The 21,181-nt window shown below is 37.0% G+C and overlaps 1 protein-coding gene across 1 annotated transcript in view; it reads left to right on the forward strand.

The window, feature by feature from the left end:
* AP4E1 (adaptor related protein complex 4 subunit epsilon 1) overlaps nucleotides 1-21,181 on the forward strand; it is a 59,893-nt gene that overhangs the window by 15,999 nt on the left and 22,713 nt on the right. The window contains exons 7-14 of the mRNA XM_032417191.1: nucleotides 1,383-1,549; nucleotides 4,753-4,826; nucleotides 9,596-9,718; nucleotides 10,031-10,140; nucleotides 13,170-13,309; nucleotides 14,245-14,357; nucleotides 14,458-14,576; nucleotides 19,033-19,335. Coding sequence (XP_032273082.1) covers nucleotides 1,383-1,549; nucleotides 4,753-4,826; nucleotides 9,596-9,718; nucleotides 10,031-10,140; nucleotides 13,170-13,309; nucleotides 14,245-14,357; nucleotides 14,458-14,576; nucleotides 19,033-19,335 — 1,149 coding nt within the window. The remainder of the gene's footprint in view (nucleotides 1-1,382; nucleotides 1,550-4,752; nucleotides 4,827-9,595; nucleotides 9,719-10,030; nucleotides 10,141-13,169; nucleotides 13,310-14,244; nucleotides 14,358-14,457; nucleotides 14,577-19,032; nucleotides 19,336-21,181) is intronic.

Genomic DNA, 21,181 nt, shown 5'->3' on the forward strand with positions numbered 1-21,181 from the left:
AACACAAGCAGGGGGAGTGGGAGAGGGAGAAGCAGGCTTCCTGCCGATCAGGGAGCCCGATGTGGGGTTCGATCCCAGGACCCTGGGATCATGACCTGAGCCCATAAAAAAATATTTTATTGGGGCGCCTGGGTGGCTCAGTTGTTAAGTGTCTGCCTTCAGCTCAGGTCATGATCCCAGGGTCCTGGGATCGAGCCCCACATTGGACTCCCTGATCGGCGGGAAGCCTATTTCTCCCTCTCCCACTCCCCCTGCTTGTGTTCCCTCTCTCGCTGTGTCTCTCTCTCTCTGTCAAATAAACAAATACAATCTTTAATAAAAAAAAAAAAAGAAAAAATATTTTATTTATATATCAGAGAGAGAGCACGAGCAGGGGAGGGGCAGAAGGAGAAGGAGAAGCAGACTCCTTGCTGAGTGCGGAGCCCAACTCGGGGCCTGGTGTGGGGCCTGATCCTTGGACTCTCTGATCACTTAACCATCTGAGCCACCTAGGTGCCCGAAGCAGTGACTTTCTTTTATACAACTTTATAGCTTATAGAAATGAGAGCCAGTGGGGGTTGTGCAAGGTATATGGACTACAGTGTTGACTCCTTACATTATACTGTGTCAAATGTTAAATCTTATTTTTCCTCTAATGTTTACTATACTTTGAAAGAGCTATTATTTCCCTTCCAAAAATGTGCCCTTGATAATGAAATAAAAATTATAGTGAAGAATCTGATGTTTACTTTGAAGAATGTATATGTAATTTCCCCAGTCCAAGAGATTAGTCAGATAGATAAGCAAAGCACACTCACTCAGAAACACAGGTATGTTTAAATACTATAGGGTTAATTAATTTTTAAAAGGCAGATGCACTGATTTGGGGGAGGTTTGAATGGTTGAGTGGTCTTGACTGTGCCTTGTGCTCTTCCACCCAGAACACATTTAGATCGTTTACGTGAGAAGTCTTTTGCAAACAAATTTCAGAGATTGCAAACAGGCCTTGATTTTCATCAAAAGTAGAAATAACACTGCCCCTTTTCAGTATGCCAGTTCTTTTCCCTTTTTGATATAATTGCTGATATTGTCTAGTAAAAGTTCTATATAAGATGTAATCACAAGAATTTATGAAATGTGATTAAGACTCTGTGTGGGGACAAGTATTGATGGAAGCTTTTTGGGGGATGATACAGCTTTGGATCAGGTAGCCAGAGTAGTTTCATCAAGGAAGAAATCAAACTAATTAGATTAGAGTACTGTTTCATTAAATGTGCACATGAAACTTCTAAGTGAACATATACTAAGTTAGATTCTGTATGGCATTTCAACCAGGTCTATTTTATATTTGATAAGACATTATTATTAACAGAACATTTTTTTGTTTTGTTTTTTGGATATAGGAAAATTCATCTGGATATAAGGACTTGACGGGGAGTTTTGTAACAATATTGAAGCAAGTAGTTGGAGGAAAGCTCCCAGTAGATTTCAATTACCACAGTGTGCCAGCACCATGGTTACAAATCCAGCTCTTGAGAATACTAGGACTTCTAGGAAAAGATGATCAAAGGTAAACTGTTCTAAGTAAACTTGATACCCTGATAGCCCGTCACCTAGAAGTTTCATAAGTCAGATTCTCCCAATGTTTAATTGGCTTAATAATGATAAATAAACCACTGTAAGAAGTACATAACAGGTTGCTAGGATAATCCTTGCTCTCTGCTTATCTAAGTCCTGCTCATAGGGACTTCTGAGGCTCCATATCTTTCACGAAGCCTTCTTAATCATTCTAGCTTAGGGATTGGGAAACTTTCTGTAAAGGGCCAGACAATAAATATTTTAAGCTTTATGGGCTGTATGTTGTCTGTTGCAACCATTCAAGCCTGCTGTTGTACAGCTCAAAAGCAGCCATAGACATTACATAAATGAACGAACATTGTTGTATTCCAAAAAAAACTTTTTATGGACGTTAAGCTTGAATTTCATATAATCTTCATGTGTTGTGAAATATTATTCTTTTGATTTTTTCCCCCCAATAATTTAAAAATGTGAAAACCATTCTTATCCTGCAGCCATACAAAACAAACATTTAGCCAGCATAGGCCTGCAGACTATATAGTTTGCTGACTGTTGCTCTGGTTGGATGTGAGTGCTTCGTCTTAATTCATTTGTCTGAGTTACCCTTTTAGCCAATACTTTCTATTAAACTTCTTATGGGTGTCTATTCAGTTATATAGATCTTTTGTAACTTTTTGTTTTGCCATAGTTTTTCAAACTTACAGAAAAGTTGCAAGAAAGTACAAGCTTCCTTATACCCTTTACCTAGAGACATCAGTTATTTGCATTTGTGTTATTATTCTTTCTCACTCTATATATGTGCATGTGTGCACACATATTTTAAAATTTTTTTCCTGAACTGTTCAAGAGCAAGTCCAACTAGATTTTGGTTTCCTTGAGAGCAAGCACCATGGCTTGAGTCCTTGATGTGTTTCTGTCTTAAGAAAATATATGCTAAAAAAAAATTTGCTAATCAGTGTTTTGACTTTATGAAAGATGGTTCTTCTCTCTGCAGTAGGGTACCTTCTAATTTTTTAGCGCTTTACAAAGGGATTGTCTTCTAGGCTCTTGCTCCTAGTAATGCCTTGTCAGTGTCATGTCAGTGTCCATGTGCCTTTGAGCTCCTAATGAGAGCTAATTGGACTGTATCACTTCTGGTACTGCTATGTTACTTTCTCCTGGGTTTCTGAATCTCAATTCCTGATGGAAACCTAAGTAAAAAAACTAGAGGTGATGGGAGTAGATATGCACATTACAAATGTTTGTCCTAATTTTATTTTATATAATCCAGCCTATCCTATTGTGTAGCTCTAGTTGGAGTTCACTGGAATTCTGTTTTGTTTTTTTTATTTAAGATTTTATTTATTTATTTGACAGAGAGAGAGATAGCGAGAGCAGGAACACAAGCAGGGGGAGTGGGAGAGGGAGAAGCAGGCTTCCTGCCGAGCAGGGAGCCCGATGTGGGGCTCGATCCCAGGACCCTGGGATCATGACCTGAGCCGAAGGCAGACGCTTAACGACTGAGCCACCCAGGCGCCCTGGAATTCTGTTTTAAAATCATGAATTTCATAGTAATGCAACCAGACCTCACTGGTCTAAAAAGATCCAGTGACAATATGTTGTTTACTAAATTCATGAACTCATTATTTTTCTTCTTTCCTTTATGGATGAATTTGGGGAATACGTACAAAGTTACAAAGAATATGTACAAAGAGAGAGCTTACCTCCAGAGAGCTCAGTTGAATAGAATTAGGCTCAATGAAATAAATAAAGAGTGGAACTCTTATGATGTTGTGGAACATTAGAATATTTTCTCCTTTGTCCTGGGTTTCTGAATCTCAATTCCTGATGGAAACCAAATTTTATGTTAACACAAATCTTGTGTTTCTTAAGACATGCTTAGCTCAGTGTGGCAAAGTAAAAATGTTATTTTATAACAGATTCTAATGTATTTAATGAAAGAGCTAATTTACTGGAAAAGTCTTCTTATATTTATATTCTTTTATGTCTGTTTGAATATTTTCTTGTGTTTTATAGCATTCTTAGATTTAGGTTATTAATGTTGCTTGATCATGTCTGCAGATGTTTCCACATTTTCATGTGGTTAATTATGACTCCTATGCCAGACATTGGCTTTTAAAATTGAGAAACTAGACTGTAATCTAGGTGTAGTATTACCAAATTTGCGGCGGGGGGAGGGTTGTAATGTCTGCTTTGTGGTTATTGTCTGGAAAAAGTGCTTATGCAATAAAATGAAGGATTTTAGAATATGGTTCTGGATTCTCACTGGATAGTTATACTTTAGTCAAGACAGAATAAAAGCACATGCACTTCAAATTAAATTTTATAGCTATATATTTGGAAAAAATAAATTTTCTGAAAAAGATGTAACATACATCATGTGTTATTTGTGTAGCGTCACATTATTTTGATCTCTTTGTTTTACAGTGTAGTTTCTCTGCAAGACTACTGCGTGTATTGTATGTTGATGGTAGTTCTTTTTTCTATTCGTGCTTTTCGAATTTGTAAAATATAGACAGAAATGCCAGTTGAGAAGCCACAGTTTCACACTGACCTCTTGCAGAGGACTTTTCTAGGTTGGGAAGCAGAGTGCTCTACAAAGCACTGCATTTTCTTACAGTATCTACCTCAACCCAGCTACTGTAAATGTAATCAGTAACCATAAAGGCATAGGTATGATAGAAACCCATTTCACAAAATGTAATTTCTTTATATTTAACGTAAATGAAAGTTAAAATTTTTTTTCCAGAGAACCTGGTGCTGCTCAAAGAAAGACTAGTATTTGAATATTTTTTAAAAACTATGTGGTTACTCTCTGGAATAATCTGGGTGTGTGAGGTATTACTGTAGTAACTTGAAACAGGTAGCATATTTTATTATAAATAAAATTATAAAAGGTAGTATGTTCAGCCAAACAAAAGCCTGATTCATAGACTAGGTGCAGGTAGAGGAAAGAGTTGATTGACTTAGGGATATCTCTCCATTGACTAGTCAGCTTTGATAAAGCAGGAAATTAAACTCAAGAAAAAGAACAAATGGAATCTTGAAGAAGTGAAATTCCCATAACTTCATAAAATGAATTTCTTTCACTTCTTTTCTGTAGATCCTCAGTTTTAAAGAGAGAGAAGTTTGAAAAACTGTTTTATTGAGTTATAATACTATAATTCTACTGCAAATAAAATATCTTTTAAACAGGACAAGTGAATTAATGTATGATGTTCTTGATGAATCCTTAAGAAGAGCCGAGCTAAATCACAATGTCACATATGGTAGGTAACATATGTAAATGCTACTCTAACGATTAACAGTGTTTTTCAGGATTGTAACAAAATGTGTGTTAGAATACTATAAATTCCAAAAAAATTGTATATGTTAATTTTTAAGATGGTTCTTTGGGTTATTATTTTTCAGTGCAGGCATTAGATAACTAATAGAAATAATTTGAAATTATGGCATTGTTTTAAATGTTGACCTAAATTCATTATTAAAATTATCTCTCTCTTTTCTAAATATTTTAAAGAGAATTGTTTTTATATTGAAAGTATTCACTAAGCATCTAATTGACTGTGAAGGTTAACACAGTAGATCTGTTCCATACTTAGGAAGACAGTTCTTAAATAAATCAGTCAACTAGTCATCAAATATTTCTTGAATTTCTGTTTTTTGTCAGGTCCCTGTGCAAGGTACTTGGAGTACAGTTGTGAATAAAACAGTATTATCATTGATCTCACAGACTAGATGGAAAGGGTCAGGTGGTGTAAATGTTACAAAGGAGAATTATAGGGTGCTGTGGGAGAAAGAGCAGCTAGCCTTAAGTAAGAGAAAGAACACGGAAGGTTTTTCTGAAAAAGTGATATTTAAGAAGACAACTGAAGGAAGAGTAGAGTACAGACAAAGATATATGGCATATATATATATGTATGGAATAATAAATATATAGGCAGTAGCTATATGTTGCATACAATTTTATAAAGTAATTTAGTGATATGAGATGAGTAATTTGGGGGTGGAGGACTTAGGAAAGTAACCCAAAAACTTCCAATCTTAATAGCCAGAGGGAGGAACTATTAGTTCTTTATTGATTAGTTTGAAAAAGCCCAGTAAAGAAATTGGGGTATTTGGAAATACTCAGAAGCAAAGTAAAACAGTTTGAATTTTGCATGTACTGGAGAAGAGCAGTAAGGAGACACTGAGAAATTAACTCAAATGAGAAGTCATTTCTTAATCTAGTAAAATACTGTGAAGTAGGGGAGGAGGACCATTGTTCTTTCAGACAGTGGTAAACTGAATCTTTAAGGACATTGATTATAGAAACGTAGGGCGGACTAGAGGGCAGAAATTGCACTAGTTTACCTGTAAGAAAAATGCTTGACAAAGATGGAATAGGAATAAGGAGAAAGGATTGCATGTGTAAGACTAGTACGAGGATGATAATATATATGATAGTGAATTGAGATGGTAAATTTTGAAGGATAGATTTATGTTTTGCATGAATAAATGGTAATTAAGGCAATAAAAGTGGTTTATTCACTTGTTCAATCAGCATTTATTGAAGGCTTACAGAACAAAAACTTGATTTGTAAACTAGGTACAGATTGAGGAAAGAGTTGATTGATTTATTTTTCCATGATGAGTCTGGGAGATTAAAGGAAAATGAGGTAGACACAGTCCCTGCCCTTATGAGTGTATAACGTAATGATCAGTTGATATTATCTAGGATCCTACTGTCTAATGAGAAGAGTCAGGCCAGAGGTAAGGATGATCCTTACTGGCAAGGTGGTTTGGCTAGGAACTGTCAGAAGCTCCAAAGAAGTGTCAGAGTCTTTGCAGGCAGCCAAGTAAAAAGTTTTGTTTGAGATATAATTAGCATGTAGGATAAGAGTTTAAAAGGCTCTCAAGGAATTCTGTTTAGAATCAATTAAGGATTTGCTTTTCTTTTTCTTACAGAAAGTTTTTGTTTTTGTTTTTGTTTTGGTAATTGACATTTCAGCTTTAATTTTATTTTTTTGAATAGGTAATACATGCACATGGTTCAAAATTCAAAAGGTACACAAAGGTATACAGTGAACAGTAAGTGTCCCTTTGACCCTTACCACCGACCACCCAATTCCCCTTCTTGGAGATAGCCACTGTTACCCGTTCCTTTGATTTGGAGAATGCTGTATACCTGAGGAAATATTTTTTAATGTTCTCCACTAGGGTGTCTCCACTAGAGTCCAGCGATACTCAGGGACCAACACCAACAGTTCGTTTCTTTGTAGGCTGTCAGTCCAGTGTTCACCTTGCCATGGAAACCTTATAGTTTCTTTTGTTTTATTTATTTCCTTTATTAAACTTTCCATTGTTAGGCTCCCCCCCTTTTTGTATTGATATGGTTTATAACTTACAGTTATTTTATCATTGGTAGACTGTTATCTAGTAGTGCTAACATAAATATTTTTTTGCTTAAGAATGTGAATTTTAAATTATGAACTTCATAAGGGAAGAGACTGTGTCTATCCCAGTATCTGGCACTAGTTCAATCAATGAGTAATATGTTTTAATTGGATTAAAAGAAAAGAAGATTACTTTTATCAGTTGTCTGATTGAATTTTAGTCTTTATACCTTCTAAACCATATTTTTATGACAGCTGCATTATTACAACTTACCTTAAAGTTAAATCAAGACATAAATCACATCAAAGACATTTATTGACTACTGTTATGTACCAGGCATTGTACAAAGTGATATAGAGCATACGAAGAAGTGTAAAATACAATCTTTGTCTTAAAGGAATTTACAATATAATGGGAGAAATAGCTTATTTATGAAAGCATAATACCAGTATAAGGTAGAATGCTAAGGGGTGGTGCAGGGAATAAATATTACAGGAGTCCAGAGGTGGTAGAGATCACTGTGGGCCTGAGGACACACATAAGGATTTATTGATGTAATGAGGCCCTGAAAGGTAGGTAGGATTCAGATAGCCAGAAGGGAGGTCTAGGGGGTCTAGGCAGAGGGAACATGAGAGAAAGTGCAGAAGTGGGGATGTTTAAAACTGTTTCAGAGAATATTGACTTACCAGCAGCCTGCATGGACCGTTCATAGTGGGAGCAGTGGAAAGGCCATATGGCAGAGGTCCTCTTGTGAGAGCCAAAAGAGTTTGGACTTGATACTGTATAAATCCAGAGGTATGGAAGTTTTTTAGGCAGGGTACTGATAAGATGAGAGTAACATTTTTAGTAAGCTATTCAATAAATTGGGAGAATTATATAAAATGGAGTACAAGGAACAGAACCATCAAAAGTAGATAGAAGCGCATTTCCCTGTTTTTCCTACTTAGTGGATATTATTAGCATATGACTCTGAAAGGTGGAGAAATGAAGGTAAACTGGTTAGGGACCTTGGGATGCAAGGAACAACACCATGGTGAGTACCCTGGGTTTTCTTTTTGCCTCATAGTTCCCAGACTGGGTACTGGAGAGCCAGCAACCTGGAAATGCTGACAGGCGCAGACAGAAATGCCCCAAGAAAAAAGCCTGTTGTCCTAGCCAAAGGACTGACAAGAAAAGGGCAAAATAGCAAGATAGCAGTAGCTTCTCTATTCCAGCCAAGCATCACAAACAGCAAATTATGTCATGGCAGAAAAGACTGAGTGGGAAGCCAAGAATTCCACGTCACAAGGTGTAACCAGCTTCCTGGCCCTCCACTGGACTTGTGGAGAATCCCAAGAGGAGAGCCAGAATTTCACCCCTGCCAGGTGCACTGTCAGTGGAGATGATGTGGGAAGCCTGGATTTCACATATTTAGGGATAGGGGGTTAATGAAGTACCTCTCCCCTCTTTGCTGGGGTGGTGTTAGAGGAAGCTGGTGGAGAGTCAGAGCCTTCACCACTGGTCAGCGATACTTAGGCCACCCAGCAGTGTCAGTGGAGGCCATGTAGGGAGCACTAATGAAATGCCCCTTTCTTTCCCAGGAGGATAGTATCAGCGGATGTTCCCATCCCCTATCCAGAAGGAAACAAGGAGGCAGAGTGGAGAACCTGGGCTTCCACACCCACTGGGTGGTACCCACATCTCCCTGCCAGAGTGGGGTCAATAGAGACTTACTTCATATGAAAGTAAAGTCTAACCTGAAGGATATGGGATCAGTGGAACTTCAAATTTTGTGCATAACCCTACCCAAAATACATATGATAAAACCACAGTATCACAAATGGTAGAATGTTATTAATTTTTAATTTGGTCATTTTTACTTGATGATATTTTGGTTAGGACCTGGGTTGCTCTGGAAGAGAAAACAAAACTTCACATTGTGTTTTTATGTTTAGAAATCTTCAGAAGCACTTTTTTGAAACTATTGTAGAGGGGAGGCAGCAGGGAGGCTTCTATTTCATTTTGTGGACTTATACTTAGATTTTTGTAGAGTTGAGGCATAAAGGGACTTAGCTCTGGTGGAAAAATAATTTTAAAAACCTGTTAAATTCTTTTTCAGCTCATTTATGCCTAAGTTGACTAATAAATGCAATTTTTGAACTATTAATTTTACCTGTACTAGCTTTCCAGAAATCTTATAAGCATCTAAATAAGTTAAGATTTTAGATGAGTAATGAGAAGCTTTTGTACTAACACAATTTGATAGCAGGAGAGTTCTGAATGGGAGGAATCTGTAAAGGAAACCATGTCAGTTACAATAGAAAATGGAGCATCATTAAGGACAGGGGTTTTTTGTCTTTTTTTTTTTTTTTTTAACCACTGCTGTATCCATACTATTACAACAATAGGAGGTGTTCAGTAAATACTTGTTGCATGAATGAATTCATCATTTTTATCTATTAATATATAAATAATTCTCTTTAGATTGTGCTGTGGTAACATGATCCTAATTACTGTGTAAGCCTGAAAACAACAAAGTTCCTAACTTTGAAAATTTTTCATAAATAAGATTTTTTACTAAAACTGACCTTTTAATTAGTTTGTTTTGTTGTGAGTTCTATACAGGTATGTTTTTTATTATGCCTAAACATGATCCCTGATATTTTGTATTTTCTTTCTCTAGCTATTCTTTTTGAATGTGTACATACAGTTTATTCTATTTATCCTAAATCAGAATTACTTGAGAAGGCTGCCAAGTGCATTGGAAAATTTGTTCTGTCACCTAAAATAAATCTCAAGTACTTAGGTAAGATGATTAGATAATTTTTAAAAAAGATTTTACTTATTTATTTATTTGAGAGAGAGAGAGAGACGCTCGCATGCACCCATGAATGGGTGGGGCGGAGAAGAGAGGGAGAGGAAGAGAGAATCTCAAGCAGACTCCTTGCTGAGGGTGGAGCCCAACACAGGGCTCGATCTTATGACCCTGAGATCATGACTGAGCCATCCAGGTGCCCCAAAATGATTAGATAATTTTGACAGAAATTACAAAGAGAGCTCTTGAAATTTGCTGGGTATTTGTTTTCAGTCAACTGTATAATGTAATCTTTGTTTCTAGGACTGAAGGCTCTTACCTATGTTATACAACAGGATCCCACTCTGGCTCTTCAGCACCAGATGACAATAATTGAATGCTTAGACCATCCTGATCCCATTATTAAAAGAGAGGTAAACTAGTATTTTGAATAGTATATGCAAAGTGTTAGAACTTTTAAACTTTTTTTTTGGTATTATGGAGAGAATCAAGTAGTGGGCGTTTGTGTGTGTGTGTGTGTGTGTACACACAGTGTATTTTAACTTTTGAGTATATTTATTCTTTCTAAAAAGTCCTTGTGTCAGTATCCTCACAAATGGATTTAAACTATGAGTTGGAGGAGTTAGGTTCAGTTACCTGTATGGACTCATTAATCTTTTTGGGTCAAGAGGAAAACTGAATCCTATTTCCAGGTCTTTCTGTTAATGCAATTTAAGGTGTAATTTATGACTATTAATATTTTTTCATATTCTCCTTAGCATCTGTAAAGTGGGCTAATGTTTTCTCTATTAAATATGTAGGAATATTGAAAGAATTAATAAAGACATCCCCAAAATGATTTGAGCTGCTTGGAAGGAAAGGGGTATAATTTACTTAATTTTTTTTCAACTTTTTCCTTTTGTAAAATAGCTTCAGTGTCCACTTGAGTGTCTATATAAGTATTTATGTTAATTTTCATTAAAGAAATCATTCTGTACCTTCATTTAAAATGGTATATGGGACCTAGTTGAGTAGATATTTTTATTTTTGATTTTAAAAATAGTAAAGATAATTTATTAAACATCTAAATTACTTAAAAGCAATGAGTTAAAAATATTTATTGAAAGAAAACTATTTCATTAAGCAATTGTAATTTTAAAAGATAAGATTATACATTTTGAATTTTAGAAGGTGCTGTTTATGAAATAAAAATATTTTTGAGAAACTGTCATATGTGTGTGTGTGTGTGTATATATATATATATATATATATATATATATATATATATATGGGTTTTTTTGTTTTTGTTTTTGTTTTTTGAGATAGAGAGCAGAGAGTGAGGGGCAGAGGGAGGGGGAGGGAGAGAATCTTAAGCAGGCTCCACACTGAGCACAGAGCCTGAGGCAGGGCTTGATCTCATGACCCTGAGATCATGACCTGAGCCGAAATCCAGAGTTGGATGCTTAACTGAGCCACCCAGGTGCCCCATATTTTTTCTTTTTGCATTCGTATTTTTAATCTTCTGAAAATTGTTACCTGCCTCAAATGAATCTGGGAAGTTTACAGATATACTAATTTCTATGTGTAGGCATCATAGAAAAATGGTACGGCACCAAAGGACAATAACTAATAACTGTATGGCTCTTCCACTTTGAACAGATAGAGAGCATGCATTTACTTTGGGTGATTGGCTACTAAATTGAACAGAGTTGACTTAGGTACAGTTTTCTTATTGCTATATTTAATTTGGGGGCTCTCATTTAAAAATGAGGGTCAAGGGTGCCTGGGTGGCTCAGTTGGTTGAGCGACTGCCTTCGGCTCAGGTCATGATCCTGGAGTCCCTGGATCGAGTCCCGCATCGGGCTCCCTGCTCGGCGGGGAGCCCGCTTCTCCCTCTGACCCTCCCCCCTCTCATGTGCTCTCTCTCTCTCTCATTCTCTCTGTCTCAAATAAATAAATAAAATCTTTAAAAAAAAAATAAAATAAAATAAAAATAAAAATGAGGGTCAAAGGGAAAATAAAGTTATCATGTCTGATCTGTTTAAAATGATCAAGTCTGATCTGTTTGTCTATTACCTATAGTGAGAAAAGTAGTTCGAATTCTTTGGGGAAGATACTGAGTATCAGTGGTGCCCAAGAAGGCACTGTAGTACTGTCTCTTTAAATGCCACTATCACATCTAACCTCTATAAGTAGTTGCATACCAAGAACTTTGGTCCCTGGGTATGGAGTGACCTGATGCTTCGGACTGGGATTCCCTTTTACCTGGTTTTATTACCTTTGTTTCTTACAGGGGGAAAGAAGACAAGAAGGAACTAGTATAAAAGACCTCTAGCCATGCAGTTCCTAATACCATATCCCATACAGTCCTGGAAATGCTAAATTATATGGTCTTAGAGTAGGAAATAAATTGGGTGTAAATTATCTAAAAATATATAATATATAGTTTAGAGTCTACAGGGAGCGTGTCTGAGACAGCTAGATAAATTGAAAACTATTGATAGGGCGACCTGTGTTTTTGTAGATTTTAAATGGAGTTAAAAATTAACTGAAACAGTTATCTTTTGTACTTGAAATCCTGGCTGTAAGATTGCAAAATTATAAAGAGCCCTAAAGGTATTTTGAACAAGTTTGACAAGTAGGGTATGTGGACATTCTCTTGCAGCTAATGTTGTTGATCCTAAAATACCAGTAAATGATAACCTTCTCAGTATTGCCCTTGGTCTCATATTGATTTCTGGGAGTTATAATATTTTTAGAACCTTAATGTAGGGCCTCAGAAAGCGCAGCCAAATGGGAGCTTACTGTGGTACTGGTCTTCCTTCATCTTACTTGAAGAAGCAAGAGGTATATTCCTGAGCACTGAGAAGGTGGCTGTAACATGGTTTTTCCTTGCTGCCTGAGATTCTGAACATAGGCCTTGCTAAGGCTTTGAAGCACTTGAGCCACCAACCTTTGTCTGTCAGTTAGAGGCCATTTGCCCTCAGCTGACAAACCCACTCAAGGGCTGTTTTCTATTGTTTGGGTAGTGTGGAAAATATAGTTTGCAAGACTGAGTTTTTATATGTGTATGTAATGTGTGTGTATATACGTGCACATACAGGCATAATTAATATAGGTTTAAGAAGCTGTTCTATTTTTTATAGATTATATGCCTTTTAACTTTTTAGTCTTTACATGGTCTCTTATGTAGAAGTAGTCAGATTATACTTATTGAGATTGGTAGAAGGCTTTTAGACTTTGAAATTGATAATTAATTTTTTTGACACTAAGTTGGTTCTACCTTTCTTAAGTTCTATTTCAGTTAAAATGTGCATTTCTTCAGCACCTGTGAACCGACTGCCCAGTTGATCTATGCAAAAGTGGGAGAATCAACTCTATTATAAACCTGTATATTGCTGAATTTATTGGAGTTATCATGCATAGTTTTATAATTCTGTTTTTATTTCTCTTTCTTAAATAGACTCTGGAGCTTCTTTACAGAATTACTAATGCACAGAATGTAACAGTGATTGTCCAGAAAATGCTTGAATATTTACATCAGAGCAAAGAAGAATATATTATTGTCAATTTGGTTGGCAAAATAGCTGAGCTTGCTGAGAAATATCCTTTGTTTAGACCATGAGTCATGAATACCTTTAGAGAGGGAGAAGCAGACTCACTGCTGAGTAGGGAGCCTGATGCGGGGCTTGATCCCAGGACCCTGGGATCATGACTTGAGCCAAAGGCAGACGCTTAACCGACTGAGCCACTCAGGCGACCCAGTGCCACCTTATCTTTGACTTTACTTCATACTTAGTTTTTTTTCTGGTAAAAGTTCTTGTTTTGCAGGGGGACCTTGGGATTAGGGATCAGCATGCTAAAATTTATCCTCTGTACTGTTGTTTATACTGGAAATTGTCACAGTAAGGTAGTTGGGAACTCCATTCACATATCACCTTTCTTCACATTTGCTTTTTAAAAGTCAGAGTAACTTTGAAGGTCACAAGGAGATTCCATTCTTTTTAAGACGTCTGTTATTTAAATCTAAGAAAGAGTAAATGCACAGTGTTAATCCACTTGTCTTGGAAATTGCTTAAGTATAGTTTTGTCCTAGCCAGTGCTGTAGCTCTAGCCAGCAGAATGATAGAATTTTAGACTGAAGCGGAACAGATTAGAAAAGAGGTTAAACAGCTTGTTCAGGTAGACACACCACATTTAGCCTCTTTGAAGTGTAGATCATTTTCCATTATTTGTTAGTCAGCTGGAACATTTCTTTAAATTATTTCACACTTATTTATTGGATGCTTAGTTATATACAAAGAATAGTGCTAGATGAAGCAACATGAACTTAGTTTATTAAGTTTATTAAATAAGCTTTTATTGGGCACCTATTTTACATAAAACTGGCATATAGAACAATTTATTGGCAGAGGTTAAAAGCAAAAATGACAAAGTAGGATGGGTTGGGGGTTATTCTTTAATAAAAGGTTGATGCAGAAAAGATAATTTTAAGAAGTGGCATTTGGAAGTGTACTTGTTCTTAACACTGTGGACACATATGCCCCTGATAATGCATGGTTTATTCAGACAATGAATGCTGTGTTTTCAGTGGGAGGAGATGTCATGCATCCTGATATTCCCAATAACTTTATGAGACTGCTTGCGGAAGGTTAGTAAATTACTGCATTCTGTAAAATAGAGATCCCAAAATTAAATGTTTTCTTAGAGAATTTAGTGGAAGTTAAGATGATGTGTCAATTTCGTTGTAGGTTTTGATGATGAAACAGAAGACCAGCAATTAAGGCTTTATGCAGTTCAGTCTTATCTCACTTTACTAGATGTGGAAAATGTGTTCTATCCACAGAAATTTCTTCAAGTTATGAGTTGGGTAAGCAAAGTACATTAGATCATAAGTATTTATAACATTTTTTATAAAACCAAATACTAACAATGTATTTCCTTCAGAAGTCATTCAGTTCTACTCTGCTGACTCCAGCTGTCAATTTTCTTTCCCAGTGGCTAGTTTCTATCACTGAACTATCCACTTGTCTGTTCATTCTCCCTGCCATCTCACTTATCTGGTCTTTTAAGTATAGATAGTTGGTTAGATATCTGTTTGTGTCTACAATACATTTGTTGTGTTTTCTGTGTGAATGTTAGAATATGTGAACACCATGCATCTGTGTTATATTAGTTTTCTGTTGCTGTATGTTACCACAAACTTAGTGCTTAAAACAACAGAAATTTATTATCTCACAGTTTCTGTGGGTCAGAAGTCGAGACATGGCTTAGCTGGGTGCTCTGCTTAGGGACTCTCAGAGTTGCAGTCTGGGTGTTGGCTGGGGCTGCTGTCTCATCTGAATCTTGACTGGTGAAGGATCCACTTCCAAGCTCATGTGGTCGTTGGAAGAAATCAATTTCTTGCAGGTGTAGGACTGAGGGTTTGAGATCCAGACTGTTGACTGTAGGCTACTCTTAGCTCCTAGAGCTGCCTTCAGTTTCTTGCATGTGGGCCTCCCTACATGCCTCCTTGCTTCATCAAAGCCAGCAAAGGAGATCATCTCTTTGTAAGAAGAAGGTCACATTTTATGTAATATAATCATAGGTAATTGCACGCATACCATCACCTCTGTGTATTCTTTGGTGTGCATATGGGTGAGTTTCTTTAGGGGGAGATTTGGTGAAGTACAACTACTGGATCATAGGATATACATATTTTAATATTTTATACTTTGGCCAAATGTTAGCATGTTAACTTAAACTTTATCCAGACTTTTATTTAAGATATTTTTCTCAACTACAGGAAAGTTGAAAGACTAGTATAATAAATACCTCTATACTTTTCGTCTGTATTCCCAGTTAATATTTTTAACCACCTTTGCTTTACTGTATCTGTATCTATATGTAGATCTACCTAAATACAGTTTGTTTTGCTGAGTCATTTACAATAGAGTTGCAGACATTATGACACTCCATAAAAAATTTAACGTGAATCTTCTAAGAATGACATTGTCCTGTCATAGAACCATTATTACATTGGTAATAAGAAATGTAACATTAATCCATTAATATCACTTACTATATAGTCCGTGTTCACATTTATCCATTTGTCCAAAAAAGGTCTCTTATGGTTCTTTTTCTACTATTCCCAATCCTGGATCCAGTCAGGGTTCACAAATTGCATTTGGTTGTCTTTTTAGCCTCTTTTATTTTATACTGACCCTCAGTTTCTTTTTGTTTTCATGACAGTGATTTTTTGGATGAATACTGTTGACTTACAGAATATCCAGCATTCTGAATTTGCCTCATTATTTCTGGTTTGGTTAAACATTTTTTTTTTTTTTTAAGATTTTATTTATTTATTTGACAGAGAGAGACACAGCGAGAGAGGGAACACAAGCAGGGGGAATGGGAGAGGGAGAAGCAGGCTTCCCGCGGAGCAGGGAACCCGATGCAGGGCTCGATCCCAGGACCCTGGGATCATGACCTGAGCCAAAGGCAGACGCTTAACAACTGAGCCACCCAGGTGCCCCTGGTTAAACATTTTTAGTAAGAATACTACATCAACAATATATACTTTCCACTGCGTCATTAGGATGCATATAGTATCAATTCCTATCGTCATTGGTGATTTTAAGTTTCATTGTTTGGTTAAGATGGTGAATTTTAGATCTCTCCATTGTAAAGGTGCTCTTTCTCTTGGAAATTTATAGCTAATCTCTAAGGTGATTCTATGTGGCTATGCATGAACATCTTTTCCTCAACTGCCTTTCACCAATGGTTTTAGTATTGGTAATCCTTGCCTAAATGGGTTATTGTATTGGCAGCCATTTCTTTTTTTTCTCCATGTCACTCTATATATTTATAGTGCTTTTATTTCTTTCTATAACATACAGATTCTACAAGTTTTGTTAGATTTATGCTTAAGCATTTCATTTTATTTAGAGCAGTAGTAAATAAGTTGTATTTTTAATTTTGGTTCCCACATGTTTGTTGCTAGTTTATTCAAGTACAATAGATTTTTGTATTTTGATCTTGCTTTGCAATCTTTGCAACCTTGCTGAACTCACTAATCTAGGATTTTTTTTTTTTTTTGTAGATTTCTTGAGACCCTGTTAAGAATTTTTACATCTCTGTTCATGAGATTTTTTTCTACTCTGTTGGTTTGGTTTTGGTCTGAAGTCAGGAATGCTCTTTCCTCTTCCATGTTCTGGAAAAATTGTATAGAAGAGTGTTGTTTAATTTTTAAGTGTTTGGAAAATTTCCTGTTACTGATTTCTAGTTTGATGCCATTGTTGTCAGAGAAAATACTCGATGAATTCAGTTCTGTTAAGTTTGTTGAGGTTTGTTTTATGGCCCAAGTTATGTCTTACTATATGTTCTGTGGGTGCTTGAAAAGAATGGGTATTCTGCTGTTGTTGGATGGTGTGTTCAATAAATGTTGATTAGATTCTCTTGGTGATGGTGTTGTGACACAGGTGTTGAGATCTCTAACTATGTGGCCTCCACTGACACTGTGAAGGGGTCATCTTGCTATGGCTGATCAGTGGTGAAAGTCCTGACTCTCCACTAGGCTTCTCTTGACACCACCCTAGTGGAGGTGGGGAGGGGTCCCTCTTTATACCTGGGTAGAGGTGAAGTGGCTTCATATGTGGTCTTCATGGACACTGTGGAGGAGTGGTCCTCTCTACAGCTTGGTGGGAATGAAAGTCTTGGCTCCCCGTCTGGTCTTCTCTGTCACCACCCTTGTGAGGGAAAGGGGGTGCCTCTTACAGCTTTGTAGGGGTGGAAGTCTTGGCTCTCTACTCTGCCTTTGCTGTGTGGGTGGGTCTATGGTTTTTTTCTGTGTAGTGCTTGACTGGAGTAGAAGGGTTATTGTCTGAAAGTTTTCTGGCCTCTTGGTTCTTTGGCTAGAGGGCAGGCTTTTCTTGAGGCCAGTTTGTCTGCGCCCATTGGTGTTTCCAGGTTGCTGGCTTACCAGAACCCAGTCTGGGGTTTATGAGGTAGCAGATAACCCACTGTACTATCCCAGCCTCCTTAGCAGTCAGCCTTCTTTTCTCCACCTATTGGTGTCTTTTTTTTTTTAGATTTTATTTATTTATTTTTTTGACAGAGAGAGACACAGCGAGAAAAGGAACATATGCAGGGGAGTGGGAGAGGGAGAACAGGCTTCCCACGGAGCAGGGAGCCCGATGCGGGGCTGGATCCCAGGACCCTGGGACCATGACCTGAGCTGAAGGCAGACGCTTAACGACTGAGCCACCCATGTGCCCTGCTGGTGTGTTTTTATGTATGCTTTATATATAACATCAAGGGTTTTTAGGTGTACTTATTGGGAAGAATAGGGGAAGATGCATCTACTCCATCTTCCCATTCATTTTTGAACTGGGATTTAGATTACTGGCTTTTATAGAGCTATCTTCCATCTTACTAAACCACACAAAAAATTATCTTGCTACTTTAAAGATTGAACTTACTTAGTTCTATTTATTTTTCCTCCTGTTCTTGTTACTAGCTATAAATTTTTCCTTCCCTGTCACCTCACCTCCCCGTTGTTTTTTTTTTTTCCTGCTGATGCCAATGTTACACCAAAGACATGAAAATACTCCATAAGTAGCACTTAGGAAAGATCTCACACTCTATGAATTATCAGTTTATGATTCTTAGGCCAGTAGGATTATTTATTTAGGTGATTATAAACCTTTCCAGATTCAGAGTGTGACTTGCTGCTTAACTGTTAGAGAATCTAAAATGTATTTGTTATAAATAATCACCTAAATAAGTTAGATGTAAGAAAAAAGATATGTAACATAGATCAGTGTTCCTCAGAGTTTCTTCTGTGGATCATCTATATCAGAATCAGCTGATGCTGGTTCAAAATGTGTATTGTAGATCCCCACCACAGACATACTAACTCAGAATATCTGGGGGTAGAACCTAGAAATCTGTATTTTTATGAAATACCTCAGGTGACTCTCATGCATATTAGCATGTGAGGACCCCTGGTTTAAGTGCTTATTGCAAAATAAGTAACAGAATGTGGACATGCGTGTAAAAAGCAATAACCAAACCTGAAAATCAGAAGAAAGTGAACTTGTAAAGGTATGCTGCTTTATATATTGTTAATGATAAAGATGTGGAAACCTTTTTGTATTGACTTCCAATTCTTATATAATTTTGAATCTAAAATGTGTAATTCTATCCTTATCTAATAATTCGCCATGAGAGTATGTTTAATCTAGAGTAAATTGACTCCAGCAGTAGCTACTTTGTTTGGATTTCTGAGTATAATTTGCTGTGTAACTTTATATTTCTATATAAACATCTCTTTGTTTTACTGATAGGTGTTAGGGGAGTATTACTACCTCTTAGATAAGGACACACCAGAGGAAGTCCTAACCAAGCTCTACAAGTTACTTATGAATGCCTCGGTTTCTTCAGAAACAAAAGCCTGGTTAATCGCTGCTGTTACCAAGTTGACATCCCAAGCACACTCTTCCAACATAGTTGAGAGATTAATCCAGGAATTCACCATATCTTTGGATACTTGTATGAGACAACATGCATTTGAATTAAAACACTTACGTGAGAATGTGGAACTTATGAAGAGCTTGCTTCCAGTTGATAAGAGCTGTGAAGACATGGTGGTAAGGCATCTGTATTTTAGCTTTGTAAAAATTGCATTGTCTGTAAACAGAATAATTCTTGCATTTGTGAGGTATCTGGAGTATATCAAAATACAATTTCCGTGACACTGAAAATGAAGGTTGGAGTTTTTCTCACATTAGTATGAGAGAGAATTTGAGAGCTTCAGGTGAGTAGTGATCCTGAATAGTTGGGACTAGAGGAGTATATCTTCTGGAGAACTGCAGTGAAGGCATTTATATCCAGTGACAATCGCTTTTAACATACGGTAATTCAAGAATTAAACGTTTTTAGTTTCCTTTGAATTTTTCTAATATGTTGTTTAATTATTACTGTGTTTTCTTTGAGAATGTAAAAAATAGTTCTCTGTTGCATTTTGTCCACCTAGCATCTAAGTTCTTTCCCACTTTGGAACCTGATCACCCACCTTTCCTTCTCCCACCTTACTTTCAGCTGCCACCCTTTTTAACCTAATGGGCTCAGTTACTACTCACCCTCTGAGTGTATACTGGTCTCTCCCCTAGACTGGCATAAATTAGGAAGTTGCCAAAAGGAAGCCAGATTTGTACAAATTTTTATTTGTCAGGTGTCCTATAGTTGAGAAAGAGGAGAGGAGGGGTAGCATTCCCACTAATTTTGACTCAGATTTTCATGGCTTGTATTCATTTTGAACCTTTGTTCATTGGTTCTTTCAGATAGCTCCTCAAGGGCAGAGGCCTTTTTCATGTTTGGTAGGCATTCCAGAGACATTCATTGAAATGGTGAATAAATACGCTACACACAGTATTAAACTAGGAAGTAACCTGTTTCCTCTTTCCTCCAGTAGAAGATAGTGATGATGACATAGCTTCATTGTGTAAGAATCTTATTGAAACTAAACCTTTCCAGATTCAGAGTGTGACTTGCCGCTTAACTGTTAGAGATTCACCTGCCCTTCTAATTATCTGAGTTGTTACCGTACACTTGGCTAAAGCAGGAGAAGCAAACCTGTGGCTTCTGAAGCTACCGCTGCCATATCCTTTTGTATAGATCTCACTCTTTGCTCACTTTTTCTTTTTTCCTTTTCCCCTTACTCTTTCTTCATCTCATTTCTTTTCACTTAATCATTCTCTCGTACCTTTCTATTCCTGCTGAAATTAGGTAATTTTCCATAGATTTGTGAAAAAGCATTTTCAGGTAGAAGAGAACAGGATGGTTAAATCAAAGGCACTGTGGGAGTCGGAATAATGGCCTCCCCATGGTGTACACACCTTCATCCCTGGAACCTTAAATGGTAACAAGGACTTTGTAGATGTGATTAAGTTAAGGATTTTGTGATGAGATTATCTTGGATTGTCCAGAAAGTATGATCACAAGAGTTCTTATAAAAGTGAGGGAAGAGTCAGAGAGGAGAAAGCCAACTAACAATAGAAGCAGAGATTGGAATGATGTGGCCACAAGCCAAGGAATGGTGGCACCTTCAGAAACTGAAAGAGATAAGGAACTTACTCTCCCTTGGAGTCTCCAGAAGGAACAAGCCTTGCCAACACCTTATTGTTAGCCCCCAGCAGCAAACTAATGCAGACCCTGTAGCTCCTGGTGTAGGTGTCTCTTCTCTAGTAAGTTACAATTCTCCCATCCAAGTACTAACCAGGCCCGACCCTGCTTAGCTTCCGAGATCAGACGAGATCGGGCATGTTCAGGGTGGTATGGCCGTAGACTAGGTTACAGTTCTCATGAGGGTGGGAACTGTCTTTGTCTCAGTCATAGCACCTAACATATGATTCTCTAACATACTGGATGCTCAGTTTATTCTGCATTGCAGTGAAATTGATCACAACTACAGATGACTTACTTTGTTACATTCTT

This window comes from Phoca vitulina, unplaced genomic scaffold (assembly GCF_004348235.1).
Source record: "Phoca vitulina isolate PV1807 unplaced genomic scaffold, GSC_HSeal_1.0 scaffold20, whole genome shotgun sequence".
NCBI classification, from domain to species: domain Eukaryota; kingdom Metazoa; phylum Chordata; class Mammalia; order Carnivora; family Phocidae; genus Phoca; species Phoca vitulina.